A 24,922-nucleotide genomic window follows, 5' to 3' on the forward strand; every position below is an offset into this window, starting at 1 on the left:
TCAGATTCGTTAAGCTAGATTTGCACGGTAAAGTTTCAACGTCTACGTCATCACACTTCTATTTATGTCTAACTCTAACACCTAAGTTATTAATGTAAAGCAGATAGTTGTTTGGGGATATTCACATTATCAATGTGTGTTTTAGTTTTATTAACATGAACGATAAGGTCAAGCTTACCGAGTCTGAAAGTTTTTTTTTTTTTGTAGAGTCTCTTTCAGTTTAGGTTTTGAATCTTTTTGGTAATGGTAGTTTACTTGCTTAGTAAAACGCTAATACGCTATCAATGAAGGGCTTTTGCCAAAGATACGGATGAAGCAGATCCATTAGTGTCAGATAAGAACAACTTGATCTTGATTCCAAAAACTAGTTTAACGTTCCTCGTGTAAAAGCCAATACATGCAGTGTGCATAATATGAACCTTCCTAAAGTATTAGCTTATTATTTTATATGATATCTTGTATCAAAATTAAGTAATTTTGCGACAAAATAATTGAAATTTTGGGTTTTGAGCTTAGGTTATATTGATAAATATTAAACAAATCAAATTAAATAAGCATTAAGCTAATATAAATCAAATTAAGTCCACTCAAAGTTGATTGATTGATATCCAACATATGATCTGTGGATTAGTAGGGTCATGGATGCCTTTTTGATATGCGGATTATACCTCGGGGATCGCGGCGTTGCGGTGGATGCGAAAATTTTTAGGTGTACCGGGTACACCAAAAAAATTTGGTGTACCCTCACTCATTAGAATTTTTTTGGTGTACAAAAAGTGAGGGTGCACCAAATTTTTTTGGTGTACCCTCACCATAATGAGTGAGGGTACACCAAATTTTTTTGGTGTACCGGGTACACCGAAAAATTACTCCGGTGGATGGTTGTGTGTGATTCTGCCTTTGGACGGTCTGACAAAAATGGCTTAGCAAAGATATGTCAGATTCTGTTTCTAAATTCATTATTTATTTGGTTTTTTAATACTTAGTATAACAGTCTAGTAATATTTATGTTCATTTACAAGCGAGAAATCTTAGAAATTATCATTTTTTACGGTGGTGGAGAAGAGTGTTTCCTTACACCACAATGGAAGTTCAAATCCTATCTATTCTCTAATCTAACATTTAATTTAACAAATTTACCTTTTGATAAAAAAAAAAATAATAATAATTTAGATTCGATTTCTATTAAAAGCAATTACTAATATTGTATGTTAAAAAAAAAAAGTCTGCTAAGTTAAACTCTTTTCTAGACGTGTGGGATCATCAGTCAATTTATAATGTAGGACTTTGGCCTTTTTCATTTAGGAACCGACACACTAACCTCAGTGTGAAAGAGATGTGTAAAAAATACAAATAAATTAAAGAAACAAAAATTAAAACAAGAATAGAACCTTTAAATATCTAAATATTTACAACAAAAATATATATAATGTAAAACATGCGAAGATATTAATTACAAAATTACAAAGAATTATCCATACACTAATAAGAGAAGATTACGCTACTACGTCTCGACGTTAAGAGCTCCTCTATTATTGTAATAACCAAAAATTTAGTTGTGCACATAATTTTTTTCATTTTAATTGTAAACAATGAAGTGCACAATTGAATTTTTTAAATACGAGTAACAATTTTCTTTTATTTTTTACTTTATTTATTTATTTATTTACTTTTAGTACTACTTGCATTTTTCATTTAAATTATAAGAAAAACTAACGAAAAGTAAAAAAAAAAAAAAAACTTTAGTTTTAATGAAAAATGACAAATAAAACTATAGTGAATAGCACCAGAAAAATGTAAAAATGTGATTTTTCGTTAAAAGTAAACAGTACCAGAAGTGTTTCGTTAAAACTCCTCTACATTATAACATTAACAACAAAAAGATGGAAAAAAAAGTTAGCTGTATGAATTTTTTGGGACCTACTGCTACATCATAGCATTATGGATTACAGTGGAAGGACTAGTGGATCACTGAATTTGCCTTGATGACCTAATGGACCTATCAATGGTTCAATATTAGTTATTGTTTGTTAGGACTTGGGAATTATGTGATGCCACTTTTTTTTGGATGAGAGAAATTTATATCGACTTTTTGACACACTTAGACCGGAGTTGAGGTATGCTGGCTAACACCCAAAGGTGACGTAGCCAAAAGGAAAGTGATGTATAAAATATGGATAAATTTAAACCGAAGCTAGAATTTATTTAAACTAACGGAGGGTTTAAATATACGAAAACATTCCATGCGACGTCATGAACCCGTACACATCGACCATGCGCCGCGGCATGTGCCCTCACGCGCCGTTAGCTTGCAGTCACATGCGCAGCAACGTGCAAGTCACGAGCCTGCATCCGTTGATAGATTCCAGGGGAATATTTCGTTAACTTTAACAAACGTACTTAATGATGTCAGTAATGATGTGAGAATTATGTTAACTTTAACAGAATATTCTCCTTCTTCCCTAGCTCTTCGATCACCGTTGTTGCCATCCGCCGCCGTTTGGTTCGCCGAAATCTAGAAAAATTTGGCCAAACTCGTGGTAAGGAGAGGAGCACGATGGTGGTGGTTTGAAGTTGGACTTGTGAGGTTTGATAATGGTTCTTTGTTGTTGTAGAGAGAAAAGAGGTACGGTGAGAGAGAAGAGAGAAGAGAGAGAGAGAGAGAGAGAGAGAGAGAGAGAGAGAGAGAGAGAGTTTGTGATTGTACAAGAGAGAGAATTTCTGATTGGGTGATAGAAAATAGGGAGAAAGGTGGTTGGTTGGTGTGGTAAGTGAGGGACCGGTTTGAAAATGGGAAATGGTCCAAATTTTGTACAATTTAAAGGTACACAAAAATCAAGCTCACCCTATCAAAACAGTGTTTCAAACTCTAAATAATTCGCACTACAACTTTACCCATTATTAACTTACTTGAACTAAACATAACTTTTTCATTACAAATTCGGTTCGGGTCTAACTTGTGCTCACGTGTTCATAAAAACGAGTACTATTTAATTACGATAATATGAAAAATACTTTAAAAGCTGAACAACAACGTACACGTCGGATTCCACTTTGCCAACAAGGGCATAATCGTCAATTTATATACTCGGGAAGGAAATTACATGGAAAATTAGGGACATGTCGTTACACTTTCAATCCAATAATAATATTATGGAAAAAAATTGGGAAAATTAAAAATAGGTCCAATTTTATAGACTACCTTTTGAAATAGGTCCAATTTTTAGTTATTTTGGACTTATTTCAAAAAACCCCAAAAAAAATTACTTACGACATTGTATTATTAGATTGAAAAACCATAATAACGGTAAACTCATTTCACGTAAGTCATTATTCTTTTAAAGGCCTATCCTATTGTTTTTGTTTTGTTGTAAAGTGTCTTTTTGGAAGTAAGAAACAATGAAACATAGTTTTTTCTAAAGAAAACAATGAACAAACAAACTAGTGGCATTTTTATTCCTAACGTTGGAATGACGTCTAAGTTCGAACACCCCTTTCTCCTCCCATAAAAAGAGAAAAAAAGAGAGAGAAAAAGGGTGACAACCAAATGAAGGAGGTTAATAATTGTAACCTAGTTCGCATGCGCTGCATAAATTAATAAGTGAATGTACACACACCAAAATTCAGTGAGGCCTTAATGGTAACAACCTATAGCCGTTACATTTAATTCAGTGAGGCTTGGTGGCAAGTCACGGTTATTTACCAATTCTGAGTCCGGAGAGGTTATGAAAATTTTCATCTTGTTTGTAATCACAGTCAAGTAGACTCATTAGCTTGGAGTATCAAGTTATCGAATCTGAGACCTTCCACATTTTTTGGTTTATTAAAGAATCGCAATCCTCGTCCTTACCACTGGACCACTTGTTGTGGATGCTAAGTTACATTTAATTCACACGTGTATATTGGGAGAGTTGTTTCAATTTCCTTCATGGAACCTGGAAGGCTCAGTTATCTTCTCCATGAATCCGTTATGTACAGTTAGGTGTTAACAGTTAATGTTCTATTCAAAAGCAACAAATGCTCTTCAAACAATTAACCTACTGCATGCTTGTGGAAAACGATACACGTAGGCCATAAATTCTTTAACCTTCCCTTTTGTAGCTAAGCAAATGTGGTTTAGGCCATCTAACATGGTTTGCACGACCGTCTTCTTGCACTTGAGTTTTTAAAATTAGAATACTGTATAACATAAATCACCTTGTACAGAGAGAAGGTATTAGAAACATAGGGCAACAAAAACATGTAAACACGTTTGTATAATGTACATGTGTGTATTTTCTCTTTAAAATAAAAGTTACCAGGAAATAACTGAAAATTAAAATTTGAGTATTACTAAGGAGAGGTTTCTTGTATCACTTTAGTATAAGGGTGGGTTCAGTTCTATTCGGTTTGATTTTTTTATCGAAATTAAAAACCAAACTGAAAGATTTTTTCAATTTTTTGTTCATTTCAGTTTATTTTTAATTTGGTCTATTCGGTTTGGCTTGGATTTGGTTCATTTTAAGATTGTAATCTTCAAAGCCTAACAGATAAAGTCATATTTCACCCTATAATTTATACAACTTTTTTTTCTTTTGATAAAACCTCGGCGGTACGAGGGAAATTTTATTGATAATGAAAAATAATGTACACCTAGTCAGGGGGGACATAAACCTTACCCCTCATACAATAAAAATAAAAAAAGAAGAGAAAAATTACATGAAAAAGAAGGGGGGACATAAACCTTACCCCTCTTGAAATGAAACAAAGAAGATATATACAAGGAAAAGAGCAAAGTTAAAAGGTAAAAGAAGTGCAGGCTGCAACCATTTGATACACATACACCACCACGCTGTTGTGCGAGCGTAAACAATTGTAGAGATGAAGCATAAAGTTTCAACGAGGAACGAATCTTGAGCCACCGACATAGAAAGGGCGCTTCGGTTAACTGAATGAATGGTTCTGGTTTGAGAGACAAACATAGTTTGGATATTAATTTGGATTTATTGAAATGTAAAATGGAAATCAGAAGAAGTTAGAAAAGATACCAGAACATTAGCTGACTCCCGTCTGTCACCAGATGTCAGAGAAGTTAATATTTGGGATGTGAGCAATCTTAGACCAGTCCTCACCTCTTTCTTTCTCGCATCTTTGCCTTAATACGCTGGAGCAGTTGTAAATCCGCAGTGTCTCTAAAGAGGTGAGGCGACACATCCCTTCTGGCAGTGATGCTAAATTAGGGCAATATTCAATGACTAGTTCGGAAAGGGATGTGAGGTTACCTATTCCTTCCGGCAACTTTATCAAACGATCACATTCAGAAATACGGAGGGTACGAAGGCTCCTTAGGGATTTCCACTGCGAGAAACTCTCATCCTCCTTCCACAAATCCAGCTCGTTGCAGCACATTATCTCTAGACAATCAAGTGTGGTGAGGCGACACATCCCTACTGGCAGTGATGCTAAATTACGGCAATTTCCAATGACTAGTTTGGAAAGGGATGTGAGGTTACCTATTCCTTGCGGCAACTTTATCAAACGATCACATTCAGAAATACGGAGGGTACGAAGGCTCCTTAGGGATTTCCACTGCGAGAAACTCTCATCCTCCTTCCACAGATCCAGCTCGTTGCAGCGCACTATCTCTAGAAAATCAAGTGTGGTGAGATGTTGGACGCTCGGAGACGGGGACAAAGGTATACACCTCAGTCTACGACATCGGGACAAACTCAAATTCTTGAGAGAAGTGAGATTGCGCAGCCACCTCTCTGGAACACATTCTCTATCCTCAATGCCTATAATTTCCAAACTTATTAATTTGGAAAGAGGAGAAGAGGAGGAAGCGGAGACATGCGGGCCAGATGCTCCAGAGACTAAAGGAGAGAAAATAGAGAAGAGGGAACAACATGTACAAGCAGATGATGTTGTTTCTGCTGGTGCCAAAATGTCTTCATCACCGATCATCATCGTCTCTTCTAATGGCTTCAAGCTGGCATTATCCAAGGACAGCCTCGTCTTCAAGATGTGGATAGAGTGGCATGGAAGTTAGGTTAGGACAATTCCAGACATCTAATAGAGAAAGACAGGGAAATGAAAGCGATGACTGCTGTATATGCTGATGCTCATACTCTGTCGTTGGGGAGCCAATTAGAGCACTCTGCTTCCACCATCCCTTAAGATTAGGACAATTCCATAGGTAAATTTTCTTTAAGGAGGGGAAGAATGGAATTCGCGACGCTGACGATGAAGCATCTGAAATGTACTCCAAAGCATTAAGCCCATCAAGTCTAAGAACCTTAAGACGAGGGAAATGATCAAACGACGGGAGATACTGACATGTTTTGCATTCCTTCAAACTGAGATTAACAATATTTGTGAGAGAAGAAAGCCAACCTGCAAACTTCACACCGTCAAAAAAATACACCGATAACTCTTTCAAATTTGAATGAGGTTGCAGTGCTTCCAATAACATTTCACCATTTTCAGCCTCATTGACATCACTTGTAATATTTTCCTTCCACCCCAAAGACAACGAAGTAAGACTCTGTTTTTCCTTCATATTTGCAGAGATTGCTTCTGACACCATATTTTTCCCATTCCACAAATTTTCAATGCTCATACTTCCCGTCAAGTTGTTAAGCCTGTTCAACACGCCAAGCCCAGCACCGCCCCCTGTAATGCAACTGTCTTCACTCAAAACAAATCTATCCAATGTCCGAAGACAAGTCAATTCTCTCAATCCATCCGGCATATGATTCAATCTGATACACCCATCTACCATGAGATGCCTTAAATTGAACAATTTATTAATGTCTCTTGGCAGTTCCACAAGCATATCACAATCTGACAGATTTAGGGTTTGCAGATTCTGAAGTCTAACTATCCACTTTGGGAGCCTCTCAATGGGATTTCTTCTAAGATCGAGATATCTTAAATGTCTCAATTTACGTACGGAATTTGGTAATGCTCTGATATCCAATGCATACAGACTCAACATGCGCAATGACTTGAAATTTGAAGCAATTGCATTGCAAAATGACTTAATAGACCCATCATCATGAAAAGAGAGCAGATATTCGTCAACATATAAAAATGTCCTCAACTTATGTGCCCTTAGCAAAGATGTAGGAATTTTTTCAATTAACCACAGACCAATTGAATAATCAAAAGACACATGACGAAGGTTTTCAGAAAAATTATCCTCCTTTTCAACTACTATGGTGATTTCCATCCCAGACATTGATTTTGCAAGGTCGTGCATGAGGTCGTGCATTTTACAACTACTTATCATACCAAACTCATCATATGTTACCTCTTGGAAAAAAGATCTCCATGCCAACTCCAAAAAATATTCATAACCAACATCTTCCAAACTCTTGCTTTTGATCTAAAGACTTAACAAACCCTTGTGCCACCCAGAGGTTAACCAATGTCTTTATATCAATCTCATAATCTTTAGGGAACAAGCTACAATATGCAAAACAATGTTTCAAATGTGATGGGAGGATATCATAGCTTAGCTTAAGTGTTGGTAAAATATCAATTGCTTCCTGATTTACTTTTGAAAGGTCGTTATTCTTGAAAGCCAACCATTCATTTTCCTGATTCTTAGAGAAGAGCATTCGCCCTGTCGTCCTTATAGCAAGTGGGATGCCCTTACATTTTCCAACAATCTCTTCCCCAATTTCCTTAATACTTGGATTTTCTGACTCTTGTTCTGTTTTGAAGGCCATTTGCTTAAATAAAGACCAAGATTCTTTTTTTTCCAAGCCCCCCAGGATATATTGTTTATTTGTGTCTGAGATAGTTGCAACAACTTTACTACGAGTAGTTATCAATATTCTACTACCTCTTGCACCACCCATCAACAAGCTTTTCAAACTAAGCCATTTTCCCCTATTTTCATTCCATACATCATCTAACACAAGGAGGTATCTCTTTCCATCTATTAGTTTTCGGAGGTCATTTTGCAATTGATCCAACTCAAGGTTTCCCTGTGTCCTACTAGGTGCGGACTCAATGATTTTTTTAACAAGCACATTCAACTCAAATTTATCAGAGACGCATATCCATATTTTCAACTCAAAATGCTTTTTGACTGTCTCGTCGTTAAAAACAAGTTGGGCTAGTGCAGTTTTTCCCAAACCTCCAATCCCAACTAAGGAAATGATTGACACATTCTCTTCAGGAATAGGATCTAACAGAAGTCCTACAATTTCCCTTTTCTCTTTATCCCTCCCTATGATTTCTTCCTTACGGACAAAAGAGTGAGTTTCCCTCTCTCTAGTTAGAACTCGTGCCTCTTGGAGACGCTCATCTAAGTGAAACCCTCTGTCGGTCTCAATCACATTAAGTGTCTCCCTAATTTCTTTTATCTTATGACCGATCTTTAGCCGAAAAACAAGTTGGTTTGAGCTTGAGAAAAAGAGGCGTACCTGCTTTGAAATTTTATTCCCAATTACCATTTGCCTCCACCGAGCTTCAGTGTAGAATTCATCTAGCAAGTCATCAACATCATAAACTGCATCTTCTAGGCTTTTCAGCCACTCTGTGACTTCATGATTTGCCTTCTTTTCTTCTGCATCAAGAAGAACAGTTTTGATTTTCTTAACTGTCTTCTCAAGCTTTTTGAGCTCATCTTTGACACCGTAAAGCAATCCGAACTCTTCACGAGCAAGTTTCTGCAAGCTTCCAATGATTCCTTCGGCAATGTTGAATAGGACCCCTTCCGCCATCGTCTTGATTGAGGATAAGATTAAAGCAAAGCTGAAAGTATAGAGTTGATTGTAGGAAGTAAGAATTTGGTGATCTAAGATGGATCCTCGCTGCTAATATTTATACGGCGTTGCATCCATATCTCTAACTAATACTTAAGCAAAGTATATGATTCTAACTTGTTAATGATGCGATTCTTAGATGAACAAGATTGAAAATCAAAAGGTAAATAAACAAAACAAGAAAGCTTTATTCTTAACTTGCTTCGTTTGTTAGCTTGATCCCAATGCTACAACCATTCTCCCCACCTTAGAACCTTGGTTGATAACTTGGCATCGAATGTGAAAATTAAGTAATCGTAGACTGAGAATTCATTGATCCCGAGCAAAGCAAGGTATGTCTCTATAACTTGAATAGATACGTATCTTTTTTTTTAATTTTTTAATTTTATTTATGCAAGCAATGTTATATTTTAAACTAATCTAAACATGTAGTGAGTGAGTTTAAACCTCGGATGCTTTAGGGGGGAGCATATTCATTATAGTCAATGTGGCTACGACAGCGTCTTGAGAATGATTCAAACTTAAAGCATATGAAAAAGATCATAAAATGTGTATACAACTAAAAAAGAATAAGATTTCTTTTGTGCATGCACACATTACAAGATGATTCCCGTAACTGCTGAAGTAAAGAATAAACCATAACAAAAGCTAAACTCTCTTGCTTCAATTCATTGCTTCGATGAAAAATTGTTTGGACCATAAAAAAAAAAGGCCAGCTATGAGGCCAAGTCTATTTTTGTTTACCCAAAATCGCCCGATTCCAGACTACCAACTTGGAGGCCCAATCTAATATCTTATCCAAGGGCTCGGACAGGATTTTAAATTAGTAAGTTTTGATTAGTACGCTGTAATGTATGCCACGTGCATAGTCGGCGTGAAAATATTAAAAAATTGATCCGGCTTGTCGTTAGATTGCCATGTGACTTACTCCATAATACAAACCCATCAGGGCCCGGATAATTTGACCTCAGCCCATCTCCTATATCACATGCAATGCAATGATCCAAATATAATAGCTACCCTGCCATTAATTATATGGGCCAATATGTTGTATATATATATATATATATATAAGCACTCAAACGCTAACACGAGTTAGTAATTTAATACAGTACTAACCACGCTTTTAGATTAACTTTATATCACATGCAAGAAAACAAAGGGTATAAGAGTGTTGTTTAAAAAAGTGGTCATGTGCCTGTCACACGAGCATCAAGTGACCTAACAGCTGACGTAGCGTTGCTGTCTTTTAGCCTCCGTACAATAAGTTAACATTCATGACTTAGCTAGTGTTTGTTGTTTCTTGCCACTAGAAATGTGTATTGGGGCCAGATATGGTTTGGACCTAACCACGCCTATTAACTAGATTAATGGGCTGATACTTAGTTCAGCCCACTAGATTATGAGTTTGCAGGTCCAGTTTCTCTTTTTGGATAACATTTTCTATCTTTTTTTTCACTTTTTTTTGTCATAAAGAGAAAGAAAAAAAAAAAAAAAATGTTTTTTTTAAATTGAAAATTGACTTCTTTTTTTTTTTTTTTTTTTTTAACAAACAATATTCTTTGCACTAAGGAGGAAGATGTAGGCTAAGGGTTAGTTTGATATTGATGTGCTTTGAAAAAAAAAATTGTTTCTACTGTGTTGTAAGAATAAGTAGTTGTACAATAAAGAAGTAAAGTGTTTGGTAACAATAATTGTAAAAGTGCTTTTAATAATAATAATAATAATAATAATAATAATAATAATAATAAACAGTGTTATAGTATTTGGTAAATATTTATATAAAACAATTGTGATTGTGTAAAATGACAAAAAAAAAAAAACAAAACTTATGGGCTTTTCTTCCTTTCTTTTTCTTTCTACCAAAAAGTTCATGATTGTTTCCTTTTTCCTTTCCTCTTTGTTCCCTTTCTTTCTAGCTTTTTCATTATTCTTTCTTTATATTTCGTTATGCCAAAATGTTTCTAGCTTTTCTTCCATTTTTCATCAATGATCCCTCCTGAAATTTCAAAGTCCTCACCCACCTTCATCCCTTTCACATTTCTCTTTCAATTCCGACGATCTGGAACCTTCGTCCTCACTCTCATTTCTATTTCTTGCATTTCGATTTCCAGGACATTACATGTTTTGGAAGGTGCGGTGGTGTATAAATGGGTGGGATCTGGGTTATCATCTAGAAGGGAATGGGTTAGGATCATGGTCTGCGAGGTGGCGATGGGTGTATTTGGTGGGGATTAGGAGAGAGATAGGGTGGCGAATCTGGGGAGTAAGAAGAGATAGAGGGGATAGATGGTGAATCTAGGTAGTACGGTGCCAGAGAACGACTGGAGAAAGGGGATGAAGTCTAGAATTGGGATGAAGGAGAAAGAGAAGAAAGGGTAAGGTTGCCATTTCGAAAAATTCATGTAATGGCACTGTTCACTCGTGTATTGTGATAAAAAGTTGGTTTTCCAAAGCTAGGTTTTGCTGCTTTGCCTTTTTACTTTTTTTTTTCATCCAAAACTATGAAAAAAAAGCTGATTTTGAAAGTTTACCAAACACAAAAAAACAGGGTGCTTTTTTTCATACCTGTTTTTTTTTAAAGTTAAGCGGTACCAAACTGGTGTTAAGTCTCATAATGGGCTAGTAATAATATGATTAAAAAGAGGTACGGTGAGAGAGAGAAGAAGAAGAGAGAGAGAGTTTGTGATTGTACAAGAGAGAGTTTCTGATTGGATGATAGAAAATAGGGATAGAGGTTGTTGGTTGGTGTGGTAAGTGAGGGACCGGTTTGAAAATGGGAAATGGTCAAAATTTTGTACAATTTAAAATTACACAAAAATCTAGCTCACCCTGTCAAAACAGTGTTTCCAACTTTAAATAATTCGCACACAAGTATAATTTTACCTATTGTTATCTTACTTTAACTAAACGTGTAAATTCTCCATTACAAATTCGGTTCAGATCTAACTCGTGTTCACGTGTTCGTAGAAACGAGTACTACTTAATTACGATAATAGGAAAAATAATTTAAAAGCCGAACAACAACGTCCACGTCAGATTCCACTTTGCCAACAAGGGCATAATCGTCAATTTATCTACTCGGGAAGGAAATTACATGGAAAATTAGGAACATATCGTCACACTTTCAATCTAGTAATAATATTATGAAAAAAAATTTACTTACGACGTTGTATTATTAGGTTGAAAAATTACAATGACGACAAGCTCATTTCACGTAAGTCATTCTTCTTTTAAAGACCTATCCTATTGTTTTTGTTTTGTTGTAAAGTGTCTTTTTGGAAGTAAGAAACAATGAAACATCGTTTTTTTCTAAAGAAAACAATGAACAAACAAGCTAGTGGCATTTTTATTCCTAACGTTGGAATGACGTCTAAGTTCGAACACCCCTTCTCCTCCCATAAAAAGAGAAAAAAAGAGAGAAAAAGGGTAACAGCCAAATGAAGGAGGTTAATAATTGTAACCTAGTTCCCATGCGCTGCATAAATTAATAAGTGAATGTATACACACCAAAATTCAGTGAGGCCTTAATGGTAACAACTTATAGCCGTTACATTTAATTCAGTGAGGCTTGATGGCAAGCTACTGTTATCCACCAATTCTGAGTCCGGAGAGGTTATGAAAAATTTCATCTTGTCTGTAATCACAGTCAAGTAGACTCATTAGCTCGGAGTATCGAGTTATCGAATATGAGACCTTCCACATTTTTTTTTGTTTATTAGAGAGCCGCAATCCTCGTCCTTACCACTGGACCACTTGTTGTGGATGCTAAGTTACATTTAATTCACACGTGTATATTGGGAGAGTTGTTTCAATTTCCTTCATGGAACCTGGAAGGCTCAGTTATCTTCTCCATGAATCCGTTATGTACAGTTAGGTGTTAACAGTTAATGTTCTATTCAAAAGCAACATATGCTCTTCAAACAATTAACCTACTGCATGCTTGTGGAAAACGATACACGTAGGCCATAAATTCTTTAACCTTCCCTTTTGTAGCTAAGCAAATGTGGTTTAGGCCATCTAACATGGTTTGCACGACCGTCTTCTTGCACTTGAGTTTTTTAAATTAGAAGTATATAACATAAATCGTCTTATACAGAGAAGAAGGTATCAGAAACATAGAGCAACAAAAACATGTAAACACGTTTGTATAATGTACATGTGTGTATTTTCCCTTTAAGATAAAAGTCACCAGGAAATAATTGAAAATTAAAACTTGAGTATTACTAAGGAGAGGTTTCTTGTATCACTTAGTATAAGAGTGGGTTCAGTTCTATTCGGTTTGATTTTTTCATCGAAACTAAAAACCAAACTGAAATTTCTGTTCGATTCGGCTCGGATTTTTTCAATTTTTTGTTCATTTCAGTTTATTTTCAATTTGGTCTATTCGGTTAGGCTTGGATTTGGTTCATTTTAAGATTGTAATCTTCAAAGCCTAACAGATAAAGTCATATTTCACCCTATAATTTATACAACTTTTTGATTCTTTTGATAAAACCTCGGCGGTACGAGGGAAATTTTATTGATAATGAAAAATAATGTACACCTAGTCAGGGGGGACATAAACCTTACCCCTCATACAATAAAAATAAAGAAAGAAGAGAAAAATTACATGAAAAAGAAGGGGGGACATAAACCTTACCCCTCTTGAAATGAAACAAAGAAGATATATACAAGGAAAAGAGCAAAGTTAAAAGGTAAAAGAAGTGCAGGCTGCAACCATTTGATACACATACACCACCACGCTGTTGTGCGAGCGTAAACAATTGTAGAGATGAAGCATAAAGTTTCAACGAGGAACGAATCTTGAGCCACCGACATAGAAAGGGCGATTCGGTTAACTGAATGAATGGTTCTGGTTTGAGAGACAAACATAGTTTGGATATTAATTTGGATTTATTGAAATGTAAAATGGAAATCAGAAGAAGTTAGAAAAGATACCAGAACATCAGCTGACTCCCGTCTGTCACCAGATGTCAATATTTGGGATGTGAGCAATCTTAGACCAGTCCTCACCTCTTTCTTTCTCGCATCTTTGCCTTAATACGCTGGAGCAGTTGTAAATCCGCAGTGTCTCTAAAGAGGTGAGGCGACACATCCCTTCTGGCAGTGATGCTAAATTAGGGCAATATTCAATGACTAGTTCGGAAAGGGATGTGAGGTTACCTATTCCTTCCGGCAACTTTATCAAACGATCACATTCAGAAATACGGAGGGTACGAAGGCTCTTAAGGGATTTCCACTGCGAGAAACTCTCATCCTCCTTCCACAGATCCAGCTCGTTGCAGCGCACTATCTCTAGAAAATCAAGTGTGGTGAGATGTTGGACGCTCGGAGACGGGGACAAAGGTATACACCTCAGTCTACGACATCGGGACAAACTCAAATTCTTGAGAGAAGTGAGATTGCGCAGCCACCTCTCTGGAACACATTCTCTATCCTCAATGCCTATAATTTCCAAACTTATTAATTTGGAAAGAGGAGAAGAGGAGGAAGCGGAGACATGCGGGCCAGATGCTCCAGAGACTAAAGGAGAGAAAATAGAGAAGAGGGAACAACATGTACAAGCAGATGATGTTGTTTCTGCTGGTGCCAAAATGTCTTCATCACCGATCATCATCGTCTCTTCTAACGGCTTCAAGCTGGCATTATCCAAGGTCAGCCCGTCTTCAAGATGTGGATAGAGTGGCATGGAAGTTAGGTTAGGACAATTCCAGACATGTAATAGAGAAAGACAGGGAAATGAAAGCGATGACTGCTGTATATGCTGATGCTCATACTCTGTCATTGGGGAGCCAATTAGAGCACTCTGCTTCCACCATCCCTTAAGATTACGACAATTCCATAGGTAAATCTGCTTTAAGGAGGGGAAGAATGGAATTCGCGACGCTGACGATGAGGCATCTGAAATGTACTCCAAAGCATTAAGCCCTTTAAGTCTAAGAACCTTAAGATGAGGGAAATGATCAAACGACGGGAGATACTGACATGTTTTGTATTCCTTCAAACTGAGATTAACAATATTTGTGAGAGAAGAAAGCCAACCTGCAAACTTCACACCGTCAAAAAAATACACCGATAACTCTTTCAAATTTGAATGAGGTTGCAGTGCTTCCAATAACATTTCACCATTTTCAGCCTCATTGACATCACCTGTAATATTTTCCTTCCACCCCAAAGACAACGAAGTAAGACTCTGTTTTTCCTTCATATTTGCAGAGATTGCTTCTGACACCATATCTTTCCCGTTCCACAAATTTTCAATGCTCATATTTCCGGTCAAGTTGTTAAGCCTGTTCAATACGCCAAGCCCAGCACTGCCCCTTGAGATGCAACTGTCTTCACTCAAAACAAATCTATCCAATGTCCGAAGACAAGTCAATTCTCCCAATCCATCCGGCATATGATTCAATCTGATACACCCATCTACCATGAGATGCCTTAAATTGAACAATTTATTAATGTCTCTTGGCAGTTCCACAAGCATACGACAATCTGACAGATTTAGGGTTTGCAGATTCTGAAGTCTAACTATCCACTTTGGGAGCCTCTCAATGGGATTTTCTCTAAGATCGAGATATCTTAAATGTCTCAATTTACGCACGGAATTTGGTAATGCTCTGATATCCAAATCATACAGATTCAACATGCGCAATGACTTGAAATTTGAAGCAATTGCATTGCAAAATGACTTAATAGACCCATCATCATGAAAAAAGAGCCGATATTCACCAATAGAGTAAAATGTCCGCAACTTATGTGCCTTTAGCAAAGATGTAGGAATTTTTTGAAATAACCACAGATCAATTGGAAATTCAAAAGACACATGACGAAGTTTTTCAGAAAAATTATCCTCCCTTTTATCTACTATGGTGATTTCCATCCCAGACACTGATTTTGCAAGGTCGTGCATGAGGTCGTGCATTTTACAACTACTTATCATACCAAACTGATCATATGTTACCTCTTGGAAAAAAGATCTCCATGCCAATTCCAAAAAATATTTATAACCAACATCTTCCAAACTCTCGTTTTGATCTAAAGACTTAACAAACCCTTGTGCCACCCAGAGGTTAACCAATGTCTTTATATCAATCTTATAATCTTTAGGGAACAAGCTACAATATGCAAAACAATGTTTCAAATGTGATGGGAGGATATCATAGCTTAGCCTAAGTGTTGGTAAAATATCACTTGCTTCCTGATTTACTTTTGAAAGGTCGTTATTCTTGAAAGCCAACCATTCATTTTCCCGATTCTTAGAGTAGAGCATCCGCCCTATCGTCCTTATAGCAAGTGGGATGCCCTTACATTTTCCAACAATCTCTACCCCAATTGCCTTAATACTTGGATTTTCTGACTCTTGCTCTGTTTTAAAGGCCATTTGCTTAAATAAGGACCATGATTCTTTTTCTTCCAAACCCCTCAAGATATATGGCTTATTTGTATCTGAGATCTTTGCAACAACTTCACTACGAGTAGTTATAAATATTATACTACCTCTTGCACCACCCATCAACAAGCTTTTCAAACTAAGCCATTTTTCCCTATTTTCATTCCATACATCATCTAACACAAGGAGGTATCTCTTTCCATCTATTAGTTTTCGGAGGTCATTTTGCAATTGATCCAACTCAAGGTTTCCCTGTGTCCTACTAGTTGCGGACTCAATGATTTTTTTAACAAGCACAGTCAACTCAAATTTATCAGAGACGCATATCCATATTTTCAACTCAAAATGCTTTTTGACTGTCTCGTCGTTGAAAACAAGTTGGGCTAGTGCAGTTTTTCCCAAACCTCCAATCCCAACTAAGGAAATGATTGACACATTCTCTTCAGGAATAGGATCTAACAGAAGTCCTACAATTTCCCTTTTCTCTTTATCCCTCCCTATGATTTCTTCCTTACGGACAAAAGAGTGAGTTTGCCTCTCTCTAGTTAGAACTCGTGCCTCTTGGAGACGCTCATCTAAGTGAAACCCTCTGTCGGTCTCAATCACATTAAGTGTCTCCCTAATTTCTTTTATCTTATGACCGATCTTTAGCCGAAAAACAAGTTGGTTTGACCTTGAGAAAAAGAGGCGTACCTGCTTTGAAATTTTATTTCCAATTACCATTTGCCTCCACCGAGCTTCAGTGTAGAATTCATCTAGCAAGTCATCAACATCATAAACTGCATCTTCTAGGCTTTTCAGCCACTCTGTGACTTCATGATTTGCCTTCTTTTCTTCTGCATCAAGAAGAACATTTTTGATTTTGGTAACTGTCTTCTCAAGCTTTTTGAGCTCATCTTTGACACCGTAAAGCAATCCGAACTCTTCACGAGCAAGTTTCTGCAAGCTTCCAATGATTCCTTCGGCAATGTTGAATAGGACCCCTTCCGCCATCGTCTTGATTGAGGATAAGCTTAAAGCAAAGCTGAAAGTATAGAGTTGATTGTAGGAAGTAAGAATTTGGTGATCTAAGATGGATCCTCGCTGCTAATATTTATATGGCGTTGCATCCATATCTCTACTAACTAATACTTAAGCAAAGTATATGATTCTAACTTGTTAATGATGCGATTCTTAGATGAACAAGATTGAAAATCAAAAGGTAAATAAACAAAACAAGAAAGCTTTATTCTTAACTTGCTTCGTTTGTTAGCTTGATCCCAATGCTACAACCATTCTCCCCACCTTAGAACGTTGGTTGACAACTTGGCATCGAATGTGAAAATTAAGTAATCGTAGACTGAGAATTCATTGATCCCGAGCAAAGCAAGGTATGTCTCTCTAACTCGAATAGATACATATACAAGCAATGTTATATTTTAAACTAATCTAAACATGTAGTGAGTGAGTTTAAACATTGGGGGGATGGGGGGGAGCACATCCATTATAGTCAATGTGGCTACGACAGCGTCTTGAGAATGATTCAAACTTAAAGCATATGAAAAAGGATCATAAAATGTGTGTACAACAAAAAAAGAATGAGATTTCTTTTGTGCATGCACACATTATAAGATGTTTCCCGTAACTGCGGAAGTAAAGAATAAACCATAACGAAAGCTAAACTCTCTTGCTTCAATTCATTGCTTCGATGAAAAATTTGTTTGGACCATAAAAAAAAAAAAGGCCAGCTATGAGGCCAAGTCTATTTTTGTTTACCCAAAATCGCCCGATTCCAGACTACCAACTTCGAGGCCCAACCTAATATCTTATCCAAGGGCTCGGACAGGGTTTTAAATTAGTAAGTTTTGATTAGTACGCTGTAATGTATGCCACGTGCATAGTCGGTGTGAAAATATTAAAAAATTGATCCGGCTTGTCGTTGGATTGCCATGTTACTTACTCCATAATACAAACCCATCAGGGCCCGGATAATTTGACCTCAGCCCATCTCCTATATCACATGCAATGCAATGATCCAAATATAATAGCAACCCTGCCATTAATTATATGGGCCAATATGTATATACATATATATATATAAGCACTCAAACGCTAACACGAGTTAGTAATTTAATACAGTACTATCCATGCTTTTAGATTAACTTTATAGCACATGCAAGAAAACAAAGGGTATAAGAGTGTTGTTTAAAAAAGTGGTCATGTGCCTGTCACACGAGCATCAAGTGACCTAACAACTGACGTAGTGTTGCTGTCTTTTAGCCTCTGTACAATAAGTTAACATTCATGACTTAGCTAGTGTTTGTTGTTTCTTGCCACTAGAAATGTGTATTGGGGCCAGATATGGTTTGGACCTAACCACGCCTATTAACTAGATTAATGGGCTGATACTTAGTTCAGCCCACTATATTATGAGTTTGCAGGTCCAGTTTCTCTTTATGGATAACATTTTCTATCTTTTTTTTTGTCATAAAGAGAAAGAAAAAAAAAAGAAAAATGTTTTTTTTAATTGAAAATTGACTTTTTATTTTTTATTATTTTATTTTTAACAAACAATATTCTTTGCACTAAGGAGGAAGAGGTAGGCTAAGGGTTAGTTTGGTATTGATGTGCTTTGAAAAAAAAAATTGTTTCTGCTGTGTTATAAGAATAAGTAGTTGTATAATAAAGAAGTAAAGTGTTTGGTAACGATAATTGTAAAAGTGCTTTTAATAATAATAATAATAATAATAATAACAGTGTTATAGTATTTGGTAAATATTTATATAAAACAGTTGTGATTGTGTAAAATGACAAAAAAAAAAAAAAAAAAACATAACTTATGGGCTTTTCTTCCTTTCTTTTTCTTTCTTTCTTTTTCTTTCTACCAAAAAGTTCATGATTGTTTCCTTTTTCCTTTCTTCTTTGTTTCCCTTTCTTTCTAGCTTTTTCATTATTCTTTCTTTATATTTCGTTATGCCAAAATGTTTCTAGCTTTTCTTCCATTTTTCATCAATGATCCCTCCTGAAATTTCAAAGTCCTCACCCACCTTCGTCCCTTCCGCATTTCTCCTTCAATTCCGGTGATCTGGAACCTTCGTCCTCACTCTCATTTCTATTTCCTGCATTTCGATTTCCAGGGCATTACATGTTTTGGAAGGTGCGGTGGTGCATAAATGGGTGGGATCTGGGTTATCATCCAGCAGGGAATGGGTTGGGATCATGGTCTGCGAGGTGGCGAATTTGGGGAGTAAGAAGAGATAGAGGGGATAGGTGGTGAATCTAGGTAGTACGGCACCGGAGAACAACTGGAGAAAGGGGATGAAGTCTAGAATTGGGATGAAGGAGAAAGAGAAGAAAGGGTAAGGTTGCCATTTCGAAAAATTTATGTAATGGCACTGTTCACCCATGTATTGTGATAAAAAGCTGGTTTTCCAAAGCTGGGTTTTGCTGCTTTGCCTTTTTAGTTTTTTTTTTTTTACCAAAAACTATGAAAAAAAAGCTGATTTTGAAAGTTTACCAAACACAAAAAAACAGGGTGCTTTTTTTCATACCTGCTTTTTTTAAAAGTTAAGCGGTACCAAGCTGGTGTTAAGTCTCATAATGGACTAGCAATAATATGATTAAAATTTGCCTTAGTAGAGAATCGAACATGACCTCTCACTTACAAGCGAAGAATTGACTAGTTTTGTATTGTAGCAAGAAATATAACTCCTTGTATTGATGTGTGAAAAATATTACAATATATATAGGGTTATACTAATCTGTATTGATATATGCCTTAAAATTAGGGCAAATTTGCCTTAGTAGCAATAATATGATTAAGATTTGCCTTAGTAGAGAATCGAACATGACCTCTCACTTACAAGCGAAGAATTGACTAGTTTTGTATTGTAGCAAGAAATATAACTCCTTGTATTGATGTGTGAAAAATATTACAATATATATAGGGTTATACTAATCTGTATTGATATATGAATCCTACACTAATTACAATTGGAAATTACATTCCTATAATACATGCTATAATCATGGAGAGGATTTCAGATTAATTAATGATAATCTAACCTTCCCTTTTGTAGCTAAGCAAATGTGGTTTAGGCCATCTAACATGGTTTGCACGACCGTCTTCTTGCACTTGAGTTTTTTAAATTAGAAGTGTATAACATAAAATGTCTTATACAGAGAAGAAGGTATCAGAAACATAGGGCAACAAAAACATGTAAACACGTTTGTATAATGTACATGTGTGTATTTTCTCTTTAAAATAAAAGTCCCCAGGAAATAACTGAAAATTAAAACTTGAGTATTACTAAGGAGAGCTTTCTTGTATCACTTAGTATAAGAGTGGGTTCAGTTCTATTCGGTTTGATTATTTTATCGAAACTAAAAATCAAACTGAAATTACTGTTCGATTCGGCTCGGATTTTTTAAATTTTTTGTTCATTTCAGTTTATTTTTAATTTGGTCTATTCGGTTTGGCTTGGATTTGGTTCATTTTAAGATTGTAATCTTCGAAGCCTAACAGATAAAGTCATATTTCACCCTATAATTTATACAACTTTTTTTTCTTTTGATAAAACCTCGGCGGTACGAGGAAAATTTTATTGATAATGAAAAATAATGTACACCTAGTCAGGGGGGGACATAAACCTTACCCCTCATACAATACAAATAAAAAAAGAAGAGAAAAATTACATGAAAAAAAAGGGAGGACATAAACCTTACCCCTCTTGAAATGAAACAAAGAAGATATATACAAGGAAAAGAACAAAGTTAAAAGGTAAAAGAAGTGCAGGCTGCAACCATTTGATACACATACACCACCACGCTGTTGTGCGAGCGTAAACAATTGTAGAGATGAAGCATAAAGTTTCAACGAGGAACGAATCTTGAGCCACCGACATAGAAAGGGTGCTTCGGTTAACTGAATGAATGGTTCTGGTTTGAGAGACAAACATAGTTTGGATATTAATTTGGATTTATTGAAATGTAAAATGGAAATCAGAAGAAGTTAGAAAAGGTACCAGAACACCAGCTGACTCCAGTCTGTCATCGAGTCGTTAAATGTAAATATTTGGGATGTGGGCAATCTTAGACCAGTCCTCACCTCTTTCTTTCTCGCATCTTTGCCTTAATACGCTGGAGCAGTTGTTAATCCGCAGTGTCTCTAAAGAGGTGAGGCGACACATCCCTTCTGGCAGTGATGCTAAATTACGGCAATCTACAATGACTAGTTCGGAAAGGGATGTGAGGTTACCTATTCCTTCCGGCAACTTTATCAAACGATCACATTCAGAAATACGGAGGGTACGAAGGCTCCTTAGGGATTTCCACTGCAAGAAACTCTCATCATCCTTCCACAAATCCAGCTCATTGCAGTTCGCTATCTCTAGACAATCAAGTGTGGTGAGATGTTGGACGCTCGGAGACGGGGACAAAGGTATACACCTCAGTCTACGACATCGGGACAAACTCAATTTCTTGAGAGAAGTGAGATTGCGCAGCCATCTCTCTGGAACACATTCTATATCCTCAATGCCTATAATTTGCAAACTTATTAATTTGGAAAGAGGAGAAGACGAGGAAGCGGAGACATGCGGGCCAGATGCTCCAGAGACTAAAGGAGAGAAAATAGAGAAGAGGGAACAACATGTACAAGCAGATGATGTTGTTTCTGCTGGTGCCAAAATGTCTTCATCACCGATCATCATCATCTCTTCTAATGGCTTCAAGCTGGCATTATCCAAGGACAGCCCGTCTTCAAGATGTGGATAGAGTGGCATGGAAGTTAGGTTAGGACAATGCCAGACATATAATAGAGAAAGACAGGGAAATGAAAGCGATGACTGCTGTATATGCTGATGCTCATACTCTGTCATTGGGGAGCCAATTAGAGCACTCTGCTTCCACCATCCCTTGAGATTAGGACAATTCCCTAGGTAAATCTTCTTTAAGGAGGGGAAGAATGGAATTCGCGACGCTGACGATGAAGCATCCGAAATGTACTCCAAAGCATTAAGCCCATCAAGTCTAAGAACCTTAAGACGAGGGAAATGATCAAACGGCGGGAGATACTGACATGTTTTGCATTCCTTCAAACTGAGATTAACAATATTTGTGAGAGAAGAAAGCCAACCTGCAAACTTCACACCGTCAAAAAAATACACCGATAACTCTTTCAAATTTGAATGAGGTTGCAGTGCTTCCAATAACACTTCACCATTTTCAGCCTCATTGACATCACTTGTAATATTTTCCTTCCACCTCAAAGACAACGAAGTAAGACTCTGTTTTTCCTTCATATTTGCAGAGATTGCTTCTGACACCATATCTTTCCCGTTCCACAAATTTTCAATGCTCATACTTCCCGTCAAGTTGTTAAGCCTGTTCAACACGCCAAGCCCAGCACCGCCCCTTGTAATGCAACTGCCTTCACTCAAAACAAATCTATCCAATGTCCGAAGACAAGTCAATTCTCTCAATCCATCCGGCATATGATTCAATCTGATACACCCATCTACCATGAGATGCCTTAAATTGAACAATTTATTAATGTCTCTTGGCAGTTCCACAAGCATATCACAATCTGACAGATTTAGAGTTTGCAGATTCTGAAGTCTAACTATCCACTTTGGGAGCCTCTCAATGGGATTTCTTCTAAGATCGAGATATCTTAAATGTCTCAATTTACGTACGGGTTTTGGTAATGCTCTGATACCTAATTCATTCAGACTCAACATGCGCAATGACTTGAAATTTGAAGCAATTGCATTGCAAAATGACTTAATAGACCCATCATCATGAAAAAAGAGCCGATATTCACCAATAGAGTAAAATGTCCGCAACTTATGTGCCTTTAGCAAAGATGTAGGAATTTTTTGAAATAACCACAGACCAATTGGAAAATCAAAAGACACATGACGAAGTTTTTCAGAAAAATTATCCTCCCTTTCATCTACTATGGTGATTTCCATCCCAGACACTGATTTTGCAAGGTCGTGCATGAGATCGTGCATTTTACAACTATGTATCATACCAAACTCATTATATGTAAAATCTTGGAAAAAAGATCTCCACGCCAATTCCAAAAAATATCCATAACCAACATCTTCCAAACTCTCGTTTTGATCTAAAGACTTAACAAACCCTTGTGCCACCCAGAGGTTAACCAATGTCTTTATATCAATCTCATAATCTTTAGGGAACAAGCTACAATATGCAAAACAATGTTTCAAATGTGATGGAAGGATATCATAGCTTAGCCTAAGTGTTGGTAAAATATCACTTGCTTCCTGATTTACTTTTGAAAGGTCGTTATTCTTGAAAGCCAACCATTCATTTTCCCGATTCTTAGAGTAGAGCATCCGCCCTATCGTCCTTATAGCAAGTGGGATGCCCTTACATTTTCCAACAATCTCTACCCCAATTGCCTTAATACTTGGATTTTCTGACTCTTGCTCTGTTTTAAAGGCCATTTGCTTAAATAAGGACCATGATTCTTTTTCTTCCAAACCCCTCAAGATATATGGCTTATTTGTATCTGAGATCTTTGCAACAACTTCGCTACGAGTAGTTATAAATATTATACTACCTCTTGCACCACCCATCAACAAGCTTTTCAAATTAAGCCATTTTTCCCTATTTTCATTCCATACATCATCTAACACAAGGAGGTATCTCCTTCCATCTATTAGTTTTCGAAGGTCATTTTGCAATTGATCCATCTCAAGGTTTCCCAATGTCCTACTAGTTGTGGACTCAATGATTTTTTTAACAAGCACATTCAACTCAAATATATCAGAGACACATATCCATATTTTCAACTCAAAATGTTTTTGGACTGTCTCGTCGTTGAAAACTAGTTGGGCTAGTGCAGTTTTTCCCAAACCTCCAATCCCAACTAAGGAAATGGTTGACACATTCTCTTTGGGATTAGGATCTAACAGAAGTCCTACAATTTCCCTTTTATCCTTATCCCTCCCTATGATTTCTTCCTTACGGACAAATGAGTGACTTTCCGTCTCTCTAGTTAGAACTCGTGCCTCTTGGAGACGCTCATCTAAGTGAAACCTTCTGTCGGTCTCAATCGCATTAAGTGTCTCCCTAATTTCTTTTATCTTATGACCGATCTTTAGCCGAAAAACAAGTTGGTTTGAGCTTGAGAAAAAGAGGCGTACCTGCTTCGAAATTTTATTTCCAATTACCATTTGTCTCCACTGACCTTCAGTGTAGAATTCATCTAGCAAGTCGTCAACATCATAAACTACATCTTCTAGGCTTTTCAGCCACTCTGTGACTTCATGATTGGCCTTCTTTTCTTCTGCATCAAGAAGAACATTTTTAATTTTGATGACTGACTTCTCAAGCTTTTTGAGCTCTTCTTTGACACCGTAAAGCAATCCGATCTCTTCAAGAGCAAGTTTCTGCAAGCTTCCAATGATTCCTTCGGCAATGTTGAAGAGGACCCCTTCCGCCATCGTCTTGATTGAGGATAAGATTAAAGCAAAGCTGAAAGTATAGTTGATTGTAGGAGGTAAGAATTTGGTGATCTAAGATGGATCCTCGCTGCTAATATTTATATGGCATTGCAGCCCTATCTCTAGTAACTAATACTTAAGCAAAGTATATGATTCTAACTTGTTCATGATGCGATTCTTAGATGAACAAGATTGAAAATCAGAAGGTAAATAAACAAAACAAGAAAGCTTGATTCTTAACTTGCTTGGTTTGTTAGCTTGATACCAATGCTACAACCATTCTCCCCAACCTTAGAACGTTGGTTGAACTTGGCATC

At 36.7% G+C, this 24,922-nt stretch overlaps 4 protein-coding genes across 6 annotated transcripts; all 4 read right to left on the minus strand.

The window, feature by feature from the left end:
- Positions 1–4,572: 4,572 nt before the first annotated feature.
- LOC125470756 (disease resistance protein TAO1-like) lies at positions 4,573–6,070 on the minus strand. Its single transcript, XM_048570262.1, has 2 exons — positions 5,028–6,070; positions 4,573–4,941 (listed from the first exon to the last, which is right to left on the minus strand). Exon 1 carries the CDS (start codon positions 5,944–5,946, stop codon positions 5,053–5,055), a length of 894 nt encoding a protein of 297 aa, XP_048426219.1. The 5' UTR covers positions 5,947–6,070; the 3' UTR covers positions 4,573–4,941; positions 5,028–5,052.
- Positions 5,975–8,764, minus strand: LOC125470755 (putative disease resistance protein RGA3). The gene is given in 4 exon segments (XM_048570259.1): positions 5,975–6,231; positions 6,316–6,372; positions 6,457–7,360; positions 7,362–8,764. Coding segments are annotated over 4 exon segments (2,571 nt in total). The 5' UTR covers positions 8,715–8,764.
- Positions 8,765–13,242: 4,478 nt separating this feature from the next.
- Positions 13,243–17,199, minus strand: LOC125470753 (putative disease resistance protein RGA3). 2 transcript variants are annotated; one of them, XM_048570256.1, is made up of 3 exons: positions 14,910–17,199; positions 13,698–14,801; positions 13,243–13,611 (listed from the first exon to the last, which is right to left on the minus strand). In XM_048570256.1, exons 1-2 carry the CDS (start codon positions 17,140–17,142, stop codon positions 13,723–13,725), a joined length of 3,312 nt encoding a protein of 1,103 aa, XP_048426213.1. In that variant the 5' UTR covers positions 17,143–17,199; the 3' UTR covers positions 13,243–13,611; positions 13,698–13,722. The 2 variants fall into 2 exon arrangements, with proteins under 2 accessions (XP_048426213.1, XP_048426212.1); XM_048570255.1 differs by having other exon boundaries at positions 13,698–17,199.
- A 3,518-nt stretch (positions 17,200–20,717) lies between these two features.
- On the minus strand, positions 20,718–24,922 carry LOC125470754 (putative disease resistance protein RGA3). 2 transcript variants are annotated; one of them, XM_048570258.1, is made up of 3 exons: positions 22,373–24,922; positions 21,153–22,264; positions 20,718–21,066 (listed from the first exon to the last, which is right to left on the minus strand). In XM_048570258.1, the coding sequence occupies exons 1-2, from the start codon at positions 24,603–24,605 to the stop codon at positions 21,189–21,191; spliced, it is 3,309 nt and encodes a 1,102-aa protein (XP_048426215.1). In that variant the 5' UTR covers positions 24,606–24,922; the 3' UTR covers positions 20,718–21,066; positions 21,153–21,188. The 2 variants fall into 2 exon arrangements, with proteins under 2 accessions (XP_048426215.1, XP_048426214.1); XM_048570257.1 differs by having other exon boundaries at positions 21,153–24,922.

Source organism: the organism of the source record quoted next, unplaced genomic scaffold, assembly GCF_019419815.1.
Source record: "Pyrus x bretschneideri cultivar Hongxiangsu unplaced genomic scaffold, Pyrus_bretschneideri_v1 Contig52, whole genome shotgun sequence".
Lineage (NCBI taxonomy): Eukaryota > Viridiplantae > Streptophyta > Magnoliopsida > Rosales > Rosaceae > Pyrus > Pyrus x bretschneideri.